General features: G+C 60.3%; 1 protein-coding gene across 2 annotated transcripts; it reads left to right on the top strand.

The window, feature by feature from the left end:
- The first annotated feature begins 1,063 nt into the window (after positions 1-1,063).
- On the top strand, positions 1,064-16,418 carry LDLRAP1 (low density lipoprotein receptor adaptor protein 1). 2 transcript variants are annotated; one of them, XM_064172628.1, is made up of 9 exons: positions 1,064-1,181; positions 4,047-4,189; positions 5,612-5,724; positions 6,104-6,218; positions 8,255-8,327; positions 8,741-8,824; positions 9,979-10,106; positions 12,726-12,760; positions 14,124-16,418. In XM_064172628.1, the coding sequence occupies exons 1-9, from the start codon at positions 1,097-1,099 to the stop codon at positions 14,266-14,268; spliced, it is 921 nt and encodes a 306-aa protein (XP_064028698.1). In that variant the 5' UTR covers positions 1,064-1,096; the 3' UTR covers positions 14,269-16,418. The 2 variants fall into 2 exon arrangements, with proteins under 2 accessions (XP_064028698.1, XP_064028697.1); XM_064172627.1 differs by having other exon boundaries at positions 9,976-10,106.
- Positions 16,419-17,699: the final 1,281 nt, after the last annotated feature.

Genomic DNA, 17,699 nt, shown 5'->3' with positions numbered 1-17,699 from the left:
TGCACCAGGTTGGAGATGAGGAAAAATGTCTTTGGTGCAAGCATGGCCAGGGATTGGCACAGGCTGCCCAGGGAGCTGGTGGAGTCCCCATCCCTGGGGGTGTTCCAAACACGCGTGGATGTGGCACTGTGGGACATGGTTTGATGGCTGTGGTGGCATTGGGTCAGTGGTTGGACTCGGTGATCTTAGAGCTCTTGTCCAGCCTTCACGGCTCTCTGATTCACTAAAGCAAAGCAGGGAGCAAGCAAAGCTCAACCCTCACAGCGTCACTGCCGCTGAGCTGCCGCTGCAAGGATGGCTCCAAGGAGACTGGGGGTGGCTCACACGGCTGTGGACCCAGCCTGGGTAGAAGAGAGGATGCAGTGGAGAGGAGCAGCCCCCACTGCTGCAGTGCTGGAGAGGTAAACTCCTGTGCTCTGTTCTGCATGGAGAGCGGCGGCGGCTCCCCGGGAGAGAGGGCAACCAACGGGCAGGGGCTGCTGGCACTGTCCTGCTTTCGACTGGCACTTGAGGAAGGGACTCTCTGCTCAACCTTTCCACCACCTCGAAGGGAAGCAAACCAGGCGCTGCCACCCCACTGCCAGGCGCTGCCACCCCACTGCCAGGCTCTGCCACCCCACTGCCCAGCAGGATCTCCTCGGTGGCTCAGCTCCTCATCCAAAAGTCCCCCGCAGGGATGGGGACTCCACCGTCTCCCCGAGCAGCCTGTGCCGGTGCCTGCTGCCCCTTGCAGGGAATAAATTGGTCCTCATATCCCACCCAGACCTCCCCTGGGGGCTCACAGAACCGTGGCACCGTGGAAGTGTTTCGGCTGGAAAAGGCCTCTGGGGCCCTGCTCCCACTCCCCCCGGCCCGCCCGGCTCCCTCTGGGTGTCACCCGCAGCTCGCTGTCCCGTTTGGGGACACCCCCATCCCGCGGCTGTGCCGGGACCCTGGAGCCCCGCCGGGGTGGGAGGGAGTGGCAAGTGGGCGTGGCCACGTGGGCGTGACCAACGTGACGTCACGGGGCGTGATTTGCATACGGGCCGCGCCCCCGGACGCGGTCAGCGCTGGCGCCGCAGGAAAGTTTTGCGGCGGGGCCGGGAGCGGGGCCGGGATGGACGCGCTGAAGTCGGCAGGTCGCGCCCTGCTGCGGAGCCCCAGCGTCCACAAACCCTCCTGGGCCGGCGGCAGACACAAGAGTGAGACCCTCCCCACCCCCCCGCCCCTGCTTCCCTCCCCCCGCAGCGCTTCTTCCTCCTCTCCCCTTAGCCCCCTGCACCCCCTTCTCCGCATTCCAGCTTCTTCCTTCCCAGCCTCATCCCGCTCCTCACCCCCCCGCAGCTCCTTGTCCCACTTCCCCCTTTCCCTTCCAGGCTGTATCCCACTTCTCGTCCCCCTGCACCCCCTTGTTCCGCACTCTCCGTTTTTCCTTCCGGCCGTATCCTGCTTCTCGTCCCCTTTGCCCTGCGCTCCCTTCTTCCGTCCCAGCTTTATCCCACTTCTCACCCCCTGCACCCCCTTGTCCCGCACTCCCCCCTTCCGTCCCAGCTTTATCCCACTTCTCACCCCCTTGTCCCGCACTCCCCCCTTCCGTCCCGGCTTTGTCCCGCTTCTCACCCCCTTGTTTCACGCCCCCCTTCTTCCTTCCCAACTTTGTCCCACTTCTCACCCCCTGCGCCCCTTGTCCCACTTCCCCCCTTCCGTCCCAGCTTTCGCCGCTGCTCATCCCTCTCCCCTCACTTTTCTCCCACCTTAGCTTCCCTTCCCTCCCTCCTGCACCCCCTCTTCACTCCACCCTCTCCTGCCTGCCAGTTTTTCCATGCTCCTCTGTGCCCCTGGTCTGCTTTACTCCTCTCATATCCCATTTTTCAGCCTCCCCCTTTCTGGCCCCCACTTTACTCCCTTGCCCCTGCACCCCCTTCCCCTCCGCAGCAGTGGGGCAGGCTGGGTGGCTGCCGGGGGGAGGCTCTCATCATGCCCCACTTAGGGACATGCTGGAGCCCAGTGGCTGTTTTCTGTCATCGCACTCCTGGCTCTGGCGCAGATCGATGGCCCCGTGGCAAGTGGCCACGTGGTCCCTGTTGGGCATCCTCCTGCTGAGGGCAGGGCAGGGGGCACCAGCCTTACTGACCCCTGCCCTGGACCTCCTCCCCAGGCACAGTAGGGTGGGTGTCTTGCCCTGTCTGTACTCCTTGTGTCCCACAGGTGAGGTCAGACTTGATTTTCCTAATCCACTGGGATTGACCTGGCATGGTCACACCTGTGCAGGGATTATGGATGGGCAGCCAGCTGGGGGCACCTCGGGCAGCTGTGCGGCAGATGTGGGGTGCTGCCTTGTGGGACATACCCAAGGCAGATCCCTCAAGCTCTTGGACTTATCCAGAGCCTGCCGTGGGGTGACCTTGGCATCCTGCCACCCTGGCCTGTGCTGGGGCATCGCTGACACCCCTCAGTGCAGAGCCTGGGTGCAGTGGTGTGGGTAGGTGTGAGGTGGTGGTGAGAGGTGCAGAACAGGGTGCATGAGGAGCAGCTGTCTGTCTGTCTGTGCTCCTTCCTCTCTGACAGCACTTCTGTGGCTCCATCTAAACCACTCCTGCTTCCATCCCCAGTGAGCTGTGGCTGCCCAGTCCCCTGCTGCAGCTGGCACCATCCCAGGCAGTGTGGGGTGCTCGGAGGGTTCCTGTCCTGGGTGAAGCCCTGAGCTGCCCTGCACAGGATACAGCCCCGGAGGTTTGGCTGTTCCTAGCAGGGATGTGAGGTCCCTGCAGCACCCTGCCTGGCCTTGGCTCTTCCTTTCCCTCTCTGAGTCTGGGATCTGTGTGCCAGGCTCAGAGCCTCTGCCCTCCTGCAGAGCCTTGTCTGCCTCCCCACGAGGCTGTTCCCACCTGGCCTCTGTCACTGTGACTTCAGCCAGTGCCAGGGCAGCTCCGTGCTTGGCACCCACACCCGGCACTGGGAGTGGTGCTGGGCTGTATCTCCAGCCTTGGCTGGGAGGCTGTCACTGGGGGTTCCCTCCCGGTGTGCCCAGGTCCCACCCCTCCCGGAGCTGCAGGTTGTTCACAGCGAACTGCAGTTTGGCCTCACTGCCTGCAGGTCCGAGGAGGCTGAACACAGGGCAGAGAAGCCTCCAGGGATGTGTTTTGATCTGTGACAAGTGGAGGCTCTCCTGGGAGCCCTCTCACTCCCCAGGGCTGTGGTTGTTGCCTGCTGCTCCCAGCAGGGCCCTCCTCAAATGCAAGAGCTGCAGATCTTGGGGGTTGGACTCGATCATCTCTTTGGGTCCCTTCCAACCCCTAACATCCTCTGATCCTGTGGTCTGGGGCTGCCTCTTGTCTGGAAGCTTAGCTCCTGCCATGCAATTCCAGAGCCACCTGACTCTGAGCTTGGTACCAAACTTCTCTCTGTATTCAGGATCATCCTTCCCACCCTCCCAGCACGCAGGGGACAAGGCTGGTGGCCTCTTGGTGATTTCTGGGGGAGAGGAGAGACCTCTCCTCGCTGAGGAGGGGGTGAAGACCCACAGGCTGTGTTCCTCAGGGCTGGTGGTGACTGAACTTGCAAGCTGCAGCAGTCACCCAGAGCCCTGTGGCTGTGCCTGGGCTTAGCCACCAGCAAATCCCTGCTTAGCCTCGGCAGGCAGGGGATGGTTAGCACTGGGCAAGGCGTGGGCCAGCTCTGAGCCCTCCCCTGTGCTGGTGCCCAGGGTGCCCTCGGCTGTGGCGTGAGTTTGGGTGCTGAGAATGAAGCCTGAGGAGCTGATGGATCTCAGAGGGTCACTGCCATTTGCTGTGGCTCAAATAGCAAATGTGAGAGTTTGCTTTTGCTGCCTGGAGGCTGCTGGTGGTGTCCCCCAGGTGAACACCTCGTGGTTGCTGTGTGGCTGTCACCTCCTCCTGCAGCCAGGGCTCTGCCACATCTCGCAGCACCTTAAAGCCCTGGCAGCACTGTGAGCTCTCAGCCCCAGGGCACAGGAGTGCAGGCAGCAGCTGAACCAACACCCTGCCAGTACCTAGAGCCTCCCTGGTGTGACTGGGGACCCAAGAGCCTCTCTGTTGTCCCTCTAGAGCTCCCGGAGAACTGGACTGACACCCGTGAGACGCTGCTGGAGGGGATGCTCTTCAGCCTCAAGTACATGGGCATGACCCTGGTGGAGCAGCCCAAGGGAGAGGAGCTCTCTGCAGCTGCTGTCAAAAGGATCGTTGCCACCGTGAGTGTCCCTGCTGGGGCAGAGCTCCATCTGCTGCCACTCAAAGTCTGTCCCCGGGGAGAGTTTGGGATGCCACAGGTCTGGAGGCAGGCTGGGGGTGGTCGGGATGGCAGGTCCAGCCCTTCCAGGGGGCTGAGGGTGGAGGTGGAAGTGCAAACAGCAGTGCTGGGAAGCCCCTGGGCCTGGCAGATGGTGGCAGATGGTGGCAAACTGGGGTTGAGCCTCTGGGCTCTGGCTCCCCCTGATAAGCTGCTGTGACCCTGGGGGTAGGAGCAGCCTCTGACCTGGTGAAATCAGCCTTCCCCAGGGCTGCCTGTCCTCTGGCAAGGCAGGGGCAGTGTTGGGAGGGCAGCCAGCACATGGCCAAGGGCTGGCAGGCAGCTCTGGCTTCTCCTTCCTGGCATTTGGAGGGTTAAGAGGAGAAGGGAGCAGGAGAGCTTGCTCTGATTCCCAGCCAGTGCAGCCACCCGTGGCTGGAACCTCTGATGCAAGAGGGAGCAGTGCTCAGCCACCCCCCAGCACCAAGCCTCCTTGGAGCCCCTGCTTGCCAGCTCCGAGTAAACTTAACACATCTTCAGCCTCCCTAAGGCTGAGGGAGGCAGAGGCCCAGGGAGGAGCTCACTGTCAGAAAAGCCAATGTGGTGCTGAGCACTGCTGGGATCCTTCCCTGGCATCTGCTGAGCTGGGCAGGAGGGGAACAGGAGCTGCTGGCAGAGCCCTTCAAGTCCTGGTGACTGAGGATGGAGCCTGTAAATAAGAGCCCCAGGGCTGAGGCCCTGAGCTGAGCATGGCCCAAGGGAGGCCCCCAGGGAGCAGGGCTGAGCTGTGGGTTGGGCTGCTGGAGGGAAGCTGAGCAGGGAGCTGAGTGCAGCCCCAAACCGGTCAGTAAGAGGCAGTGGCTGCTCGGAGCCTGGCTGGCATTTGAGCTGCTGGCCTGACCTTGGCACGGGCACACTGCCTCTCAAGCAAGGTTTGGCAACAGGGCTGGAAGCCAACTGCTCAGGAGCCCACGTCCTGCAGGGCCGTCCTGTTCCCTTGCTTTGCTGCTGCCCCCCAGCAGACAAAACTCACCAAGGGCTTCACCAAGGGCTTGCAGGGCTTGGCCAGAGCAGCTGCTGCCTCCTGCAGTGTGCAGGGGGAAATCCTGCTGGAGGTGCTGGGCTGGGAATGCCTCTGCGCGGCGTGGGGTGGCTGCTGCGTGTCCCTGCCTCGTTCATGCCAGCAACAATCACTGCTTCGGGGGAGGAAAAGTTTCCACAGGTTAAGTTTCCTGAGCACACCTGGGGGGGAGCTCAGGCTGCAGCCTCTGCAGCGCTGCTCCTGGGCAGGGAGGGAGGCAGGCTGCAGCCCCAGCCCTGCTCAGCCTCCCTGTGGAGGTCTCTGCTCGCAGCCTCTCACTGCCCTGCCCCTTCCCTCCCAAAGGCTAAGGCGAGCGGAAAGAAGCTGCAGAAAGTGACGCTGAAAGTCTCCCCCCGGGGGATTGTGCTGAACGACAGCGGCACCAAGGAGCTGATCGAGAACGTCTCCATATACAGGTGGGCACAGCTCTGCTGCAGGGGTGCCCCTCGCCTGCTGCCCCCCCGCCCCGGGGTGCCCCTCGCCTGCTGCCCCCCCGCCCCGGGGTGCCCCTTCCCAGCCTTCCCTCCCTTCCCTCCTGCCCTCCCCTGTGCTGCACATGGCTCACCCATGGCTGCAGGAGTAGCTTTGGGCTTCTCTCACCCTCAAGGCAGTGGCATCACCTCCTCTGCTTTGGGAAGGAGCTGCACTGAAGCCTGGCAATGCTCCTCTGCACCCTCTGCCTTCCCTGCCTGGCCCTGGAGCGGGAGGCCACGGGGCTGGCACTGCCTGGCAGTCGGGGAGGGGTTGGTTGAGCTGCCTTGTGTGCAGTGCAGGAGGTTTGCTTGTGTCTTGCAGGATCTCCTACTGCACCGCAGACAAGATCCACGCTAAGGTCTTTGCCTACATCGCCCAGAGCCAGCTGGGCGAGAGCCTGGAGTGCCATGCCTTCCTCTGCCCCCGGCGCAAGACGGTCAGTGCGGGCAGGGGCTGCCAGCTGGGGGCAGCTCTGCCCCTGGCTGGGGTGAGGGGGGGACCCTGCCCCAGTGAATGGCCACGGCAGAGCAGCCTCCTGCTGCCATCAGCTCCTGCCTAGGGGCATTTGTCATGGAATCATAGAATCAGACAGGCTGGCAGAGAGCTCCAAGCTCCTCCAGCCCAACCTAGCACCCAGCCCTGCCCAAGCAACCACACCATGGCACTAAGTGCAGGCTTGGCTTCAACACCTCCAGCCACAGCAACTCCACCACCTCCCTGGGCAGCCCATTCCAATGCCAATCACTCTCTCTGACAACAACTTCCTCCTCACACCCAGCCTGACCCTGCCCTGGCACAGCTTGAGGCTGTGTCCCCTTCTTCTGTCCCTGGCTGCCTGGCAGCAGAGCCCAACCCCACCTGGCTACAGCCTCCCTGCAGGGAGCTGCAGACAGCAATGAGCTCTGCCCTGAGCCTCCTCTGCTGCAGGCTGCACACCCCCAGCTCCCTCAGCCTCTCCTCACAGGGCTGTGCTCCAGGCCCCTCCCCAGCTTTGCTGCCCTGCTCTGGGCACCTTCCAGCACCTCAACATCTCTATTGACTGGAGGAGCCCAGAGCTGGACACAGCGCTGCAGGTGTGGCCTGAGCAGTGCTGAGCACAGGGGCAGAAGAAGCTCCCTTGTCCTGCTGCCCACACTGCTCCTGAGCCAGCCCAGGATGCCATTGGCTCTGCTGCCCACCTGGGCACTGCTGCCTCAGTTTCAGCTCCTCTCTACCACCACCCCCAGGGCCCTCTCTGCCTGGCTGCTGTCAGCCACTCTGGGCCCAGCCTGTAGCACTGCTTGGGGTTGTTGTGGCCAAAGTGTAGAACCCTGCACTTGGCCTTGTTCAGTCTCATCCCCTTGGCCTCTGCCCACCCATGCAGCCTGGCCAGGTCCCTCTGCAGGGCTCTGCTACCCTCCAGCAGCTCCACAGCTGTTCCTAGCTTGGTGTCATCTGCAAACTCACTGCTGCTGCAGCAGTCCCTGCCCAGTCTCCTTTGTGCCCCCCCAAATCCTGAAAGGCTCCCCAAAGCCTTCTCTTCTCCATCCTGAACAGCCCCATCTGTCTCAGCCTGTCCTCACAGCAGAGCTGCTCCAGCCCTTGGACCATTCCCCTTGCCTGGGGCAGGCAGGAGTTGCTGTGCTGCAGAGGTGATGCCCTGCTCCCAGCCCAGGGTCCCTGTGTGTGCCAGGGCTGCCAGGGCTGCCTGGGCTGTGTGCCTGGTGGCTTGCTCAGCTCAGGGTGGCTATTTTTAGCTCGGGGTGGTTCTCAGTGGGTCTATTAAACTTGATTCAGATGTGACAGTTGGAATTGTAAACAGCTGTGAGCAGCTTCAGCCTTAATTACCAGAGGGAAGTCTTCACCACGGAGCCTTCTGCACTCCCCTCCTGGCTGGAGGCAGCTCCCACGCTCCGCTGAGCTCTCCTGGCCCCAGCCTTCCCCGGGCCCACTTTGATCACATTGATCCCTCATCTTTGATCCCATTCTGTGCTCCTGAGCTCCACAGCCTCCCTGGGCAACCTGTGCCAGTCTCTCACCACCCTCACTGCAAAGAACCCTTTCCTAACGTCCAGTTTCAGTCTCCCCCTGCCACTTCAAACCCATTTCTCCTCCTCCTGTCATTCCCAGACCTTGCCAATAGTCCCTCCCCAGCCCTCCTATAGCCCCCTTCAGATCCTGGAAGGCCACTCCAAGGTCTCCTGGAAGCCTTCTCCTCTCCAGGCTGCAGATCCCCCCCAGACTCCTCATGCTTGTGGTCATGGTGGTGCCAGTGAGGGGTGGACCATGTCTCTGTGCATCCCTGCCCAGCACCGGTGTGGTGCAGGGTTCAGCCCCAGCTGCTAATTGCCTTTGAGCTGTTGGTAGCTCACTCTGGTGAGTGTGGAGCACAGACCTGGCTAGACCCTAGCATCTACAGAGCAGAACCTCCAGATGATTTAAATGCCCAGGAGGACCCTTCAGCTGATCTGCTGCCTCCTGCTCTCTCTGCAGGCTCAGGCAGTGACCCTCACCGTGGCCCAGGCCTTCAAAATTGCCTTTGAGTTGTGGCAAGCAGCTAAAGAAGGTGAGATGTTGTTCTCTTCCCCCTCTTCCCACTCTCCAGTCCAAAGTCCAAGGGATGACTTTGGGTTTTTCTGCAGCTTTCAAGGTCCTTCCTCACCCCCAGATTTCCAGGCTGCTGCTAAGGTTGCTCCAGTCTCTGGTGTGCTTTAAGGCATCTCCCAGCTTTGTGAACCCAGCCAAATTTGGGCTGCACTCCCTCCTGGCAGGTGAGGGGTGAAGGACCTTGGTGCTTGTCTGGGCACCTCAGAGCTCTGATGCTGCTGGGGGTTGTGTTTTCACCTTCCAGCAGATACTGAAATGCACCCAGAGCCTGGCCTGGTGTAGGCAGAGGAGGACCTGGTGGCCTATCCTAGGTGCCTTCTTAAAAGCTGGTGGGCAGAGCTGTGCAGGCAGTGACCAAGTCTCCTTTTGCAGAGAAGGAGAAAAGGGAAAGGTCCATCTTGGAAGGGGAGGAGATGAGCAGCCCCAGCTCGGAAGGCCCTGCCCGCCCTGGTGCATGTAAGTCACCCACAGCAGAGCTTTGCTTCAGGCCTGGGGGTGGGAACAGCCTGAGGAAGAGGAGAGGCCCCTGGCAGAGAGCAGCAAGGAGCAAACACTTCATGTCTCCCTGGGCAGAGCATTTGGGGCAGGGTTGCTGCCTGCTGAGTCCTTCCACCCCATCCCTAAGCCTTTTCCCCCCCCAGCCCCTCACACACAGCTGCTGCCAGCCCAAATCTGTTTACTTCTGCCCCCAGCATGTTCTTAGGAGCTCAGTGTGGACCCCCCAGACACACACAGCTCAGGTCTGATTTGGGTTTGTCTTGACCCCCGAGCATTCCCCATGCCATCACCTGGAGGAGGTGGGCACCCAGGGGCCACTCTGCCCCCAGCTTCCCTAAGGAAGGAGAAGTGCCTGAGAAGTGGTCAGGTTTAACCCCCCCATAGCTGAGGGCCCCTTGTGGGTGCTCTGCTGCCGCTGAGGCTCAAGATGTGCAGCCAGGGAGAAGTGGGACAAGAGGCTAATCCCTCTCCTCTGCTGGCCATGGAGATAAGAGGATTTGGCACGGAGGAAAACAGCATTAAAGTGGGCTGCCATCCAGGCTGGCACAGCTCAGCCCCTCGTCTGCAGCCCAGGGCTGCAGGGAGCTGTCACAAAGGGTGGCACAGCAGGAGAGGCAGGTCCAGAATGGGCCCCTGGGGGATGCTTTGCAGCTGGGGGTGCTGTGCTCACTGCAGGGTGCTGGGCAGGGCTTGAGGCTTGCTGTGGTGTTGCAGCAGCCCCCAGGCTCTAAGCTGCTCTGCAGCCAGTGCAGGCTTTGCCCTGGGCCCTGCTCAGTGCTGCTGGATCTTTGCAGGATGCTTCATCCATGCCTTGGGCTTGAGCCCTGAGCACGTTTCAGGCTCTGGTGCCACCCTGGGAGATGGTACCCAGGAGCCTGCCCAGTGGCTGCTGGAGGGCCGAGCTGGCTGCTCCTCCCCTGCATCCCTGAGGGGAGGGTCTTAGGTCCCTGACCTGAGCTCCACTCACGGCCCTGCTGGGCCCATCCTGGAATGTGAGGCCATCCTGAAGGAGTCTGCTGCAGCCCTTTGATTGCCCTCTGGAGGGGCAGCAGTTCCTGCTGCTTGAGATCTCCATTCCCAGCCTCACCTTCTCTCCACTCTCTTCCCAGCAGCCCCCACAGGGAACTTGCTGGATCTAGAAGATGCTGCCAGGTCTCCCCTGCCCAGCAGCACAGGGTCCCCACACCTGGATAACAGCATGTTTGGGCCCAGCTCCTCTGTGAATAACAACGTGGTGTGGGTGAGTGTGTGCCCAGGGCACCGTGCCACCAGCTGGGCTGGGGGTGATGCCACCAACAGTTCATGTGCCCCAGATCATATCACAGGGGACTTCTGGGGGGCATAAAACCTCCCTGGGAGCCCTGGGGAACAAGCAGGGCTGCCAGAAGGACATTGAGAGGCTGGAGCAGAGAGCAAAGCTGGGGAAGGGTGTGGAGAACAGGGCTGGGGAGGAGCAGCTGAGGGAGTTGGTGGAGAAGAGGAGACTGAGGGAAGCCTCATTGCTCCCTACAGCTCCTGGAGCCAGGTGGGGTTGGGCTCTGCTCCTTAGTCTCAGGTGGGAGAAGGAGAGGAAGTGGCCTGAGATTGTGCTGGGAAGGGGACAACAGGAGGAGAGGAAATTGTGCTGGGGAGGGTTAGGTTGGAGATGAGGAACAATTCCTTTGCTGCTGCCAGGGATTGGCACAGGCTGCCCAGGGAGGTGGTGGAGTGCCCATCCCTGGAGGTGTTCAGCAAACCTGTGGCCGTGGCACCTGGGGCCAGGGTTTGGTGGCTGTGGTGGTGCTGGTGTCAGAGTGGATGGGCTCAGAGCTCTTGCCCAGCCCGAGGCATTCCCTGGGTGAGTTGGGTGCTGCTGTCCTGCTGCAGGTGAGTGCTGAGTGCTGGGGTTCCTCCTGCCCTGCCCCAGCTCTGCCAGCACAGGCAGGGGGTGCTGAGGCTGGCTGGGGAGTGCTGCTGCCAGCTGAGTCCAGCAGCAGTTCTCAGTGGTTTGGCACTTAAAGGAGAGGCCACCTCAGTGCACTGCCCAAGGGACAGCCTCCTGGGATGGCTTTCATCAGTCCCTGACCCCAGATCCTCTTTGTGGCCATTGTTGCTCTTCTCTCCCCCTTGTTCCCCTCAGCAGCTCTGGCTGCCTGGGGTGGCTGTGGATGGCTTCTCTCAAGTGTCCTCAGTCCTTTGCCTTGACTCCTCCAGGAGGAAAGTGAAGAGCCTGTGTCTGGCTGTGTATCTGTCAGGGAGCCTCCTCCCTGGCCAGGTGCTCATCAGCAGCCAGGCTGGGGCTGACCTTGCATGCCACACCAGACCCAGGACCTCCTCCCTGCCATGTGTCCTCTCTGGAGGCTCAGAGCCTGCTGGGTTCTGGGGACCTGGATGATCAAGGCCCTTGCCTGGAGCTTTCCTTGAGTCTGCTGGGTCTGAGCCTGAAGCTTTTCAGGGTAAATCTGAAGATCAGCTCTAAGTCACAGCAAATCCCAGAGGCTCATCCCTGCCTCCTTGCAGAGTTCCAATGCTTTACAGGCTGCACTAAGCCTCTAAGTGCAGCCCTGGGCCTTGGGAGTAGCCTGCCCATGGCAGAGCCCTCTCAGAGCAGCTTATGCACAGGAACCCTTCCTGCCCCAGGCAGCTCAGATGCTTGTCCTGGGAAACCTTAGGGCCAGATCAGAGACAAAGGATGGTGCCACATCCAGCTGGCAGCTGGCACCAGTGCTGTGCCCCAGGGATCAGTGCTGGGACCAGTCCTGTTCAATGTCTTTACTGATGATCTGGAGCAGGGCACTGACTCCAGCAGCAGTGAGTTTGCAGATGGCACCAAGCTAGGAGCAGCTGTGGAGCTGTTGGAGGGTAGCAGAGCCCTGCAGAGGGACCTGGCCAGGCTGCATGGGTGGGCAGAGGCCAAGGGGATGAGACTGAACAAGGCCAAGTGCAGGGTTCTACACTTTGGCCACAACAACCCCAAGCAGCTACAGGCTGGGCCCTGAGTGGCTGAGAGCAGCCAGGCAGAGAGGGCCCTGGGGGTGCTGGTGGAGAGGAGTTGAAGAGGAGGCAGCAGTGCCCAGGTGGGCAGCAGAGCCAATGGCATCCTGGGCTGGCTCAGGAGCAGTGTGGGCAGCAGGACAAGGGAGGTTCTTCTGCCCCTGTCCAGGTCCCTCCTGTGAGCAGAAACCCACAGCAGGTACCAGTCCCACCTGAGAGCTGGAAGAGCCAAGGGCTGTGGTTAGCCCCAGAGGGGCACTGGTGGCTCCCAGTGCAGCATCAGCCTGGTCTGGAGATGCTAGGAAAGGTTCAAGCTTTTGCCCTACCTCTGGGCAGAGCATCCCTGGCTTGAGGCCTGGAGCTGCTCTGGGGAAGCCTGCAGCAGCCAGAGCCACAGCCCAGCACCAGCACGGCCACCAAACCGTGTCCTGGGGCTTGTGCAGAGAGTGAAGGAGACCTGCTGGGGGGGCAGGTAGCCATTGGGGGGCAGGTAGCTGGGAAGGGGCAGGTAGCCATGGGGGGGTCAGATAGCTATCGGGAGGCAGGTAGCCATGGGGGGGGGGCAGGTAGCCATGGGGGGGGGCAGGTAGCCATGGGGGGGGGCAGGTAGCCATTGGGGGGCAGGTAGCTGGGAAGGGGCAGGTAGCCATGGGGGGGTCAGATAGCCATCGGGAGGCAGGTAGCCATGGGGGGGGGCAGGTAGCCATTGGGGGGCAGGTAGCCGTGGGGGGGTCAGGTAGCCGTGGGGGCAAGGTAGCCAAGGGCGTTGCTGCTGCTGGCTCTCGCCAGCCGCCAGAGATGCCCTTGCCTGCGGCGCTGGGCTGGGCTGGGCTCACTTCTGTGCCTTCTCAGCAGCTGCTCCTCTCTCTCTGTGTCTCTCCCGCAGGAGATGGAGGATGGCCTGGACGAGGCATTCTCGAGGTAATTCCCTTTACACGCTGAGGCCACTGGGGACCAGCACAGGAGCCCTGACTGGTGCCTGCCTTTAACAATGCTCCTAATCTGATCTGCCCCAGGCAGCTGCCCCAGCAGCCTTTAATTGAAAGATAGGCTTTGAGCCTGCCTGATAACCACTGTGTCTTGGCAGCCTTTTGAGGGTGGAGAGAGGCTCCATGGGATAGGGAATTCAATTCCCCAAGCAGTTGCTGTGTCCCCTCCCACTTGTGCAGGCAGTTTGAAGCTGTTCCCAGCCCCCCTGCCCTACAGTAGCTGCAGTGATGATGCTCTCAGCTCTTCTCTTCCTCGTCCCTCTGAGCTTTGAGCTAACCCTGGGAGTTTGTTCCCAGTTGTCTGCACACCAACAGCACCTGCTGAGGGCAGCCTCCCTGCCCCACCAGCCCTTGGCACAGCCTGGTTGCATCAGAGTGACTCTGGTGCACCAGATTTGGATCCATGCCTCTGAGCAGGTTCAGAGCTTGTGGCTGCAGCTCCATGTGGCTTAGTTCCCCTCCTGATCCATTGTGCCCTGCTGGATGCCAAGCTGCCACCTCACCCTTGGCCTGGTTGTGCTTCAGTGCTTGGACTGCTCATGCAGGGAGGTGGATGCTTCCCAAAGCCTCCCTGCCCCAGCAGCACCCCTGGGCAGTTTTCTGCTTTATTAACACCCCTGCTTGTGGCTGGTTGTGATTGGAGGCTCCCCCAGCACCCTGCCACCCCCCGAGGGTGAGATGCCAGGTATTTGAGTTGCCCTTTGGCTGCAGAGCTGCATCCTCACCAGAGCTGTTCAGTAGCACAGCAACACTCTGGGGCTGGGCAGGCTTTGGGCAGCAGCTGGGGGGAGGACCTGGTGTGGGTTGTGAAACATATCTGGGTCCCGCTGGGCCTTAACACACAGAGTGAAAAGGTTGGGCTGGGGCTGTGTGGTGGGCAGCAGGCACAAGCTGCTTGCTCCAGGCACAGCACCATGCCAAGTGGGTCACTGCTGCCAGGCTGCTCCTCTGGCCAGCAGAGAGGAGATGCCAGCAGACGATGCCCACCAGCTGCAGCGGGGGGCAGGAACACGGCCCTGTGCCAGCAGACTGTTATAGCTGGGGGCCCAGGCTGGAAATTCCCTGGATGCCTGAAGGGGAAGTGTTGGGATCAACTGGCAGCCAAGCTGCAACCAACTGCAGGAGCTGCAAAGATGCTGTGCCAGGCTCGGCCCTCGCTCGGTTGCTCCGTTCCCTTGGGAGGGTGCCGCAGGGTGGAGCTGCGGCCAGGGCTCGGCCTCGGGGCTGCATCCAGGCTCCACAAGCTGCACGGATTTGCTGCCTTCTAATTGCTGTTTCTCCCTTCCCCCTCTTAGATTGGCTCAGTCAAGAACAAACCCTCAGGTCCTCGACACAGGACTGACAGCTCAAGACATCCAGAGTGCAGAAGCTCTCTCTCCTGCCGGCTGGGGCAGGCTGGATGCCGGCGCAGGGGAGAGGGATGAGCTCTTCATGTTCTGAGGTCAGCCCAGGAGCCGACAGAAGGACCAGCACTAGGAGCTGTGGACTGGGTCGTGCTGTTCCGGTGCTGCACTCAGGGGACTCTCCCGAGGGCTCTTCACCGAGTCAGGTGATGCTGCAGCAGCATCCTTTAGACCAAAGCTTTAGAAACCTAACGCAGACTTCTGCCCCTTGCTCTTACCTAACCCCCAGGACGCCCTGGAGCATATTTATTCACTGTTTACAGATGTTATTGGCAGGACACCTACAGTGTTACGTGGCCAGAGGCCATGGAAGAACCTTCAGCAGTGCCTGTTCCTCTCTGGAAACAAAGGATGCAGCACCAAAGCCTCTCTGGGCCTTCCCCGGCCAAAGGGCTGCAGACCTAAGCACAACTGCTGCGGCTCCGCGGTCCTGGCTCCAGCACAGGTCACTGCCCGGGCAGAGGGAGGAGGTCTGCGGCAGCTGCCAACAGTGTGAGCCTGGGGTGGTGGCAGAGGCCCTGCTGTTGTGAGTGGCTGTGACACTCTCACGGCTGTCAGCCAGCCCCTGCTGGCCAGCTCCGGGTGGGAACTGACCCTTTCCTTTTGTACCCAAAGACTCTACCGTGAAGTTTTGCACTTGAACTGAAAGCCAAGGTCCGAATTCTCAAGGGTCAGCAGTGCCTGGAGCTTCTCTTCAGGAGCTCTTTAACCCTACAAACCCACAAGTGAAACCCCAGCCCTGCCCCAGCCCTGCCATGCTGCAGCTCTCTCTGAGCTGACCTCTCGGGGTGCGCCGTGGGCGATGCACCTCCACGCCCTGCCTTGCACTGCCAGCCTGGAAAGCCAAACCTCCAGGGAGCACCAGTTTGGTTTGCTGCAGCCTGTGGAGGAAGCCTCCACAGCACTCTGGATCTGTGTTCTCAGCCCTTGGCTGTGCAGGCCTCGTTCCTGGCCCCAGACCCTTTGGTTGTTGCTCGCTCGATAGCCTCAGATGGAATTGGATTAGGCAAGACCTGATCTTCATTAGCCCCTTCCAGCCAGACTCCCATCCTCTTCCTCCCTCCTTCCCCACCCCCCTGTGACAGCCACATCCCTGGTGAGGCTTGGGAAGCTGCCTTCATCTGCTCCAGGAATTGGAAGTAAGTGATGGAGGTACAAAGCTTAATGCTAATGAAAGGATTTAAGTGTAATGATCCTAAATAGTCCACCCTGACAGTTTGCAGTGTTTGTGGCCTTATGTGAAGTGTACTAATCTGGTTTATGGATTGGTAACTTGCTTCTGAAACACTAATTCAGTCCCCAGATAGCTCTTTACAACTCTCTTTAAACTGCTTGCAGGGAAAAAAAGAAACCAAACCAAAATCCCCAATCCAGGAGGAAAAAAAAACTCAAACCCAACCTCTTTGGCAGCTGCAAGAACTTATTAGGAAGCAGCTGAGTGACTCTGACTCAGAACTGACTTTATTTGATGGTTGGGTGTCCCCCCCAGGTATGGACTGTGCTGAGGTGTGGAGGGCTTGGGAAGCTGCCTTGCTGTGTGTCCCAGTGCAGTCTGTGCCCTCTGTGCCCTGCCAAGTTGTGGTGAAAGCAGTTGGAGGTCTTTCAGGAGCTGCTGTGCCCATGGCTGCCTCCCATCAGCCTGCTGCTTGAAGAGGCTGATGAGAGGGAAGGGATTGAAGCCTGAGGAGGGCAGATTGAGACTGGAGATGAGGAAGAAATGCTTTAAGGTGAGGGTGGGCACAGGTTGCCCAGGGAGGTTGTGGATGTGCCCTCCCTGGAGGTGTTCCAGGTCAGGTTGGATGAGGCTAGCAGGAGGTGACCCTGCCCATGGAGCTGGATGAGCTTTAAGGTCCCTTCCAACCCAACCCCTTCTATGAAACTTCATTCAATGTTTGTTGGTGCTACAGAGCCACAGGGCAGAGACAGGAACCTGTTGCATGAACCATGCCAAAGCTGCTCGGGAGTGGTTGGAGCAAGCACCTTGTCCTGACCCAGGGGAGTGGGAATCTTCCTGGGAAAGAACTTGGCTTAGGGATGGTCCTTGAGGACTTCTCTGTCTGTTGAGCTTTCTCCTTCCCTAGAGGCTCTAGGAGCAGGCACTGACCTGTTTGTAGAGAGGTTCTGCAGAGGCCCTGATGCTGTACAGCTCTGTGCTGAGGGAAATAAAACTTCTGCCCTGGTTTTGGAGTTGTCTGCTGAGTGCCTTCCTTTTCCCCGTGGTCCTTTCCATGTGAGGAAGCTTTCATGTTTCTAGCTGGGTGAATTCTCCCATCTCAGGTGGGGGCCCTGGAGCAGGCTGCCCAGAGAGGTTCTGGAGTCTCCTTCTCTGCAGACTTTCCAAACCCACCTGGATGTGTTCCTGTGAGCCCTGCTTTGGCAGAGGGGTTGGACTCTGTGTCTGGAGGTGCCTTCCAGCCCTCACCATTCTGTGATCAGAAGCATCCCCAGGAGAAAGCTGTTTCCAAGGCCATCCAGGTGGGAAGAAGCTGCAGTTAGACACTAATCCTTGGTTCAGAAGACCCCACGGGGCTGGATGTGGCCATGGAGGATGCAGAGAGGGATGTGCAACCTCCACCTTCCCTCCTGTGCCAGGCCAGGAGGTGACCACTGCAGCCCAGCTGATAAATGTGTCCCTGCCTGAGCCCCCTCCCTGCAGGTGAGCCGAGGCAAAGGAGGTTGCAGCTTTGGGCTCCTCACAGGGCAACAATGGAAAACCCAAACCCACCCCAGATCTCTTAACTGGTGGAGTTCTGGAGTCGCTGTGCAAAGTGTTTCCTCTCCCTTGGGGGGACTTTAATTTGTGCAGCTGCCTTTTGAAAGGAAAACAGCCTGGAGAGCCCAGCACAGCTCTGCCAGCACAGCTCCCTCTGCTCAGCCTCCCCCCGTGCCTCTGCCTGAGCTGGCAGGCACTGGGCTGCTGCTGATCATGCTGACAGCACTCATCGGGGAAGCACTTGGAGAAATCCAGCTGGGGAAGCTGACAAATAGATTTAACCTGCCTGGTGCCCTGCTCCCATCAGCGTGTAGCAGGGCTGGGCTGTGGGCAGAGCCAGGGGGGCCCTGCAGAGATGCTTCTTGGCCCTCAGTATTAAACAAGCAAAACCAATTCCAGCAAAGTTCTCTTGCTTGGGGTTTCTTTTCCCCCCTCCCCTTTTCCTCTCTTCTCTCTAAATTGCTTGCTCCACTGTGAGGAGATGTCCCAGATTACGAGCAGTGAGTACCAGCAGCCTGTGCCTTCATGCATAACTGATGGCAGCGCCGAGGAGCAAATTGATCTTTCCGTCTGGATGTGACCTTTTGTTAAGTGCCAGTTAAGGAACTTTCAGCATCCATTTCCTTCACCTGGCACGGCTGTGGGGGAGGGAGGGAGGGAAGGAAGGAGAGGGGCAGCACGGTGAGATGTGCCTGTGCCATCAAAGGGCTGCTGCCTGCTCCGGGGGGGCTGCAGCATCTGGGGGAACTGGAGGC

This window comes from Pogoniulus pusillus, chromosome 37 (genome assembly GCF_015220805.1).
Source record: "Pogoniulus pusillus isolate bPogPus1 chromosome 37, bPogPus1.pri, whole genome shotgun sequence".
NCBI lineage: Eukaryota > Metazoa > Chordata > Aves > Piciformes > Lybiidae > Pogoniulus > Pogoniulus pusillus.
This window is presented reverse-complemented; position numbering and strand designations above follow the sequence as displayed.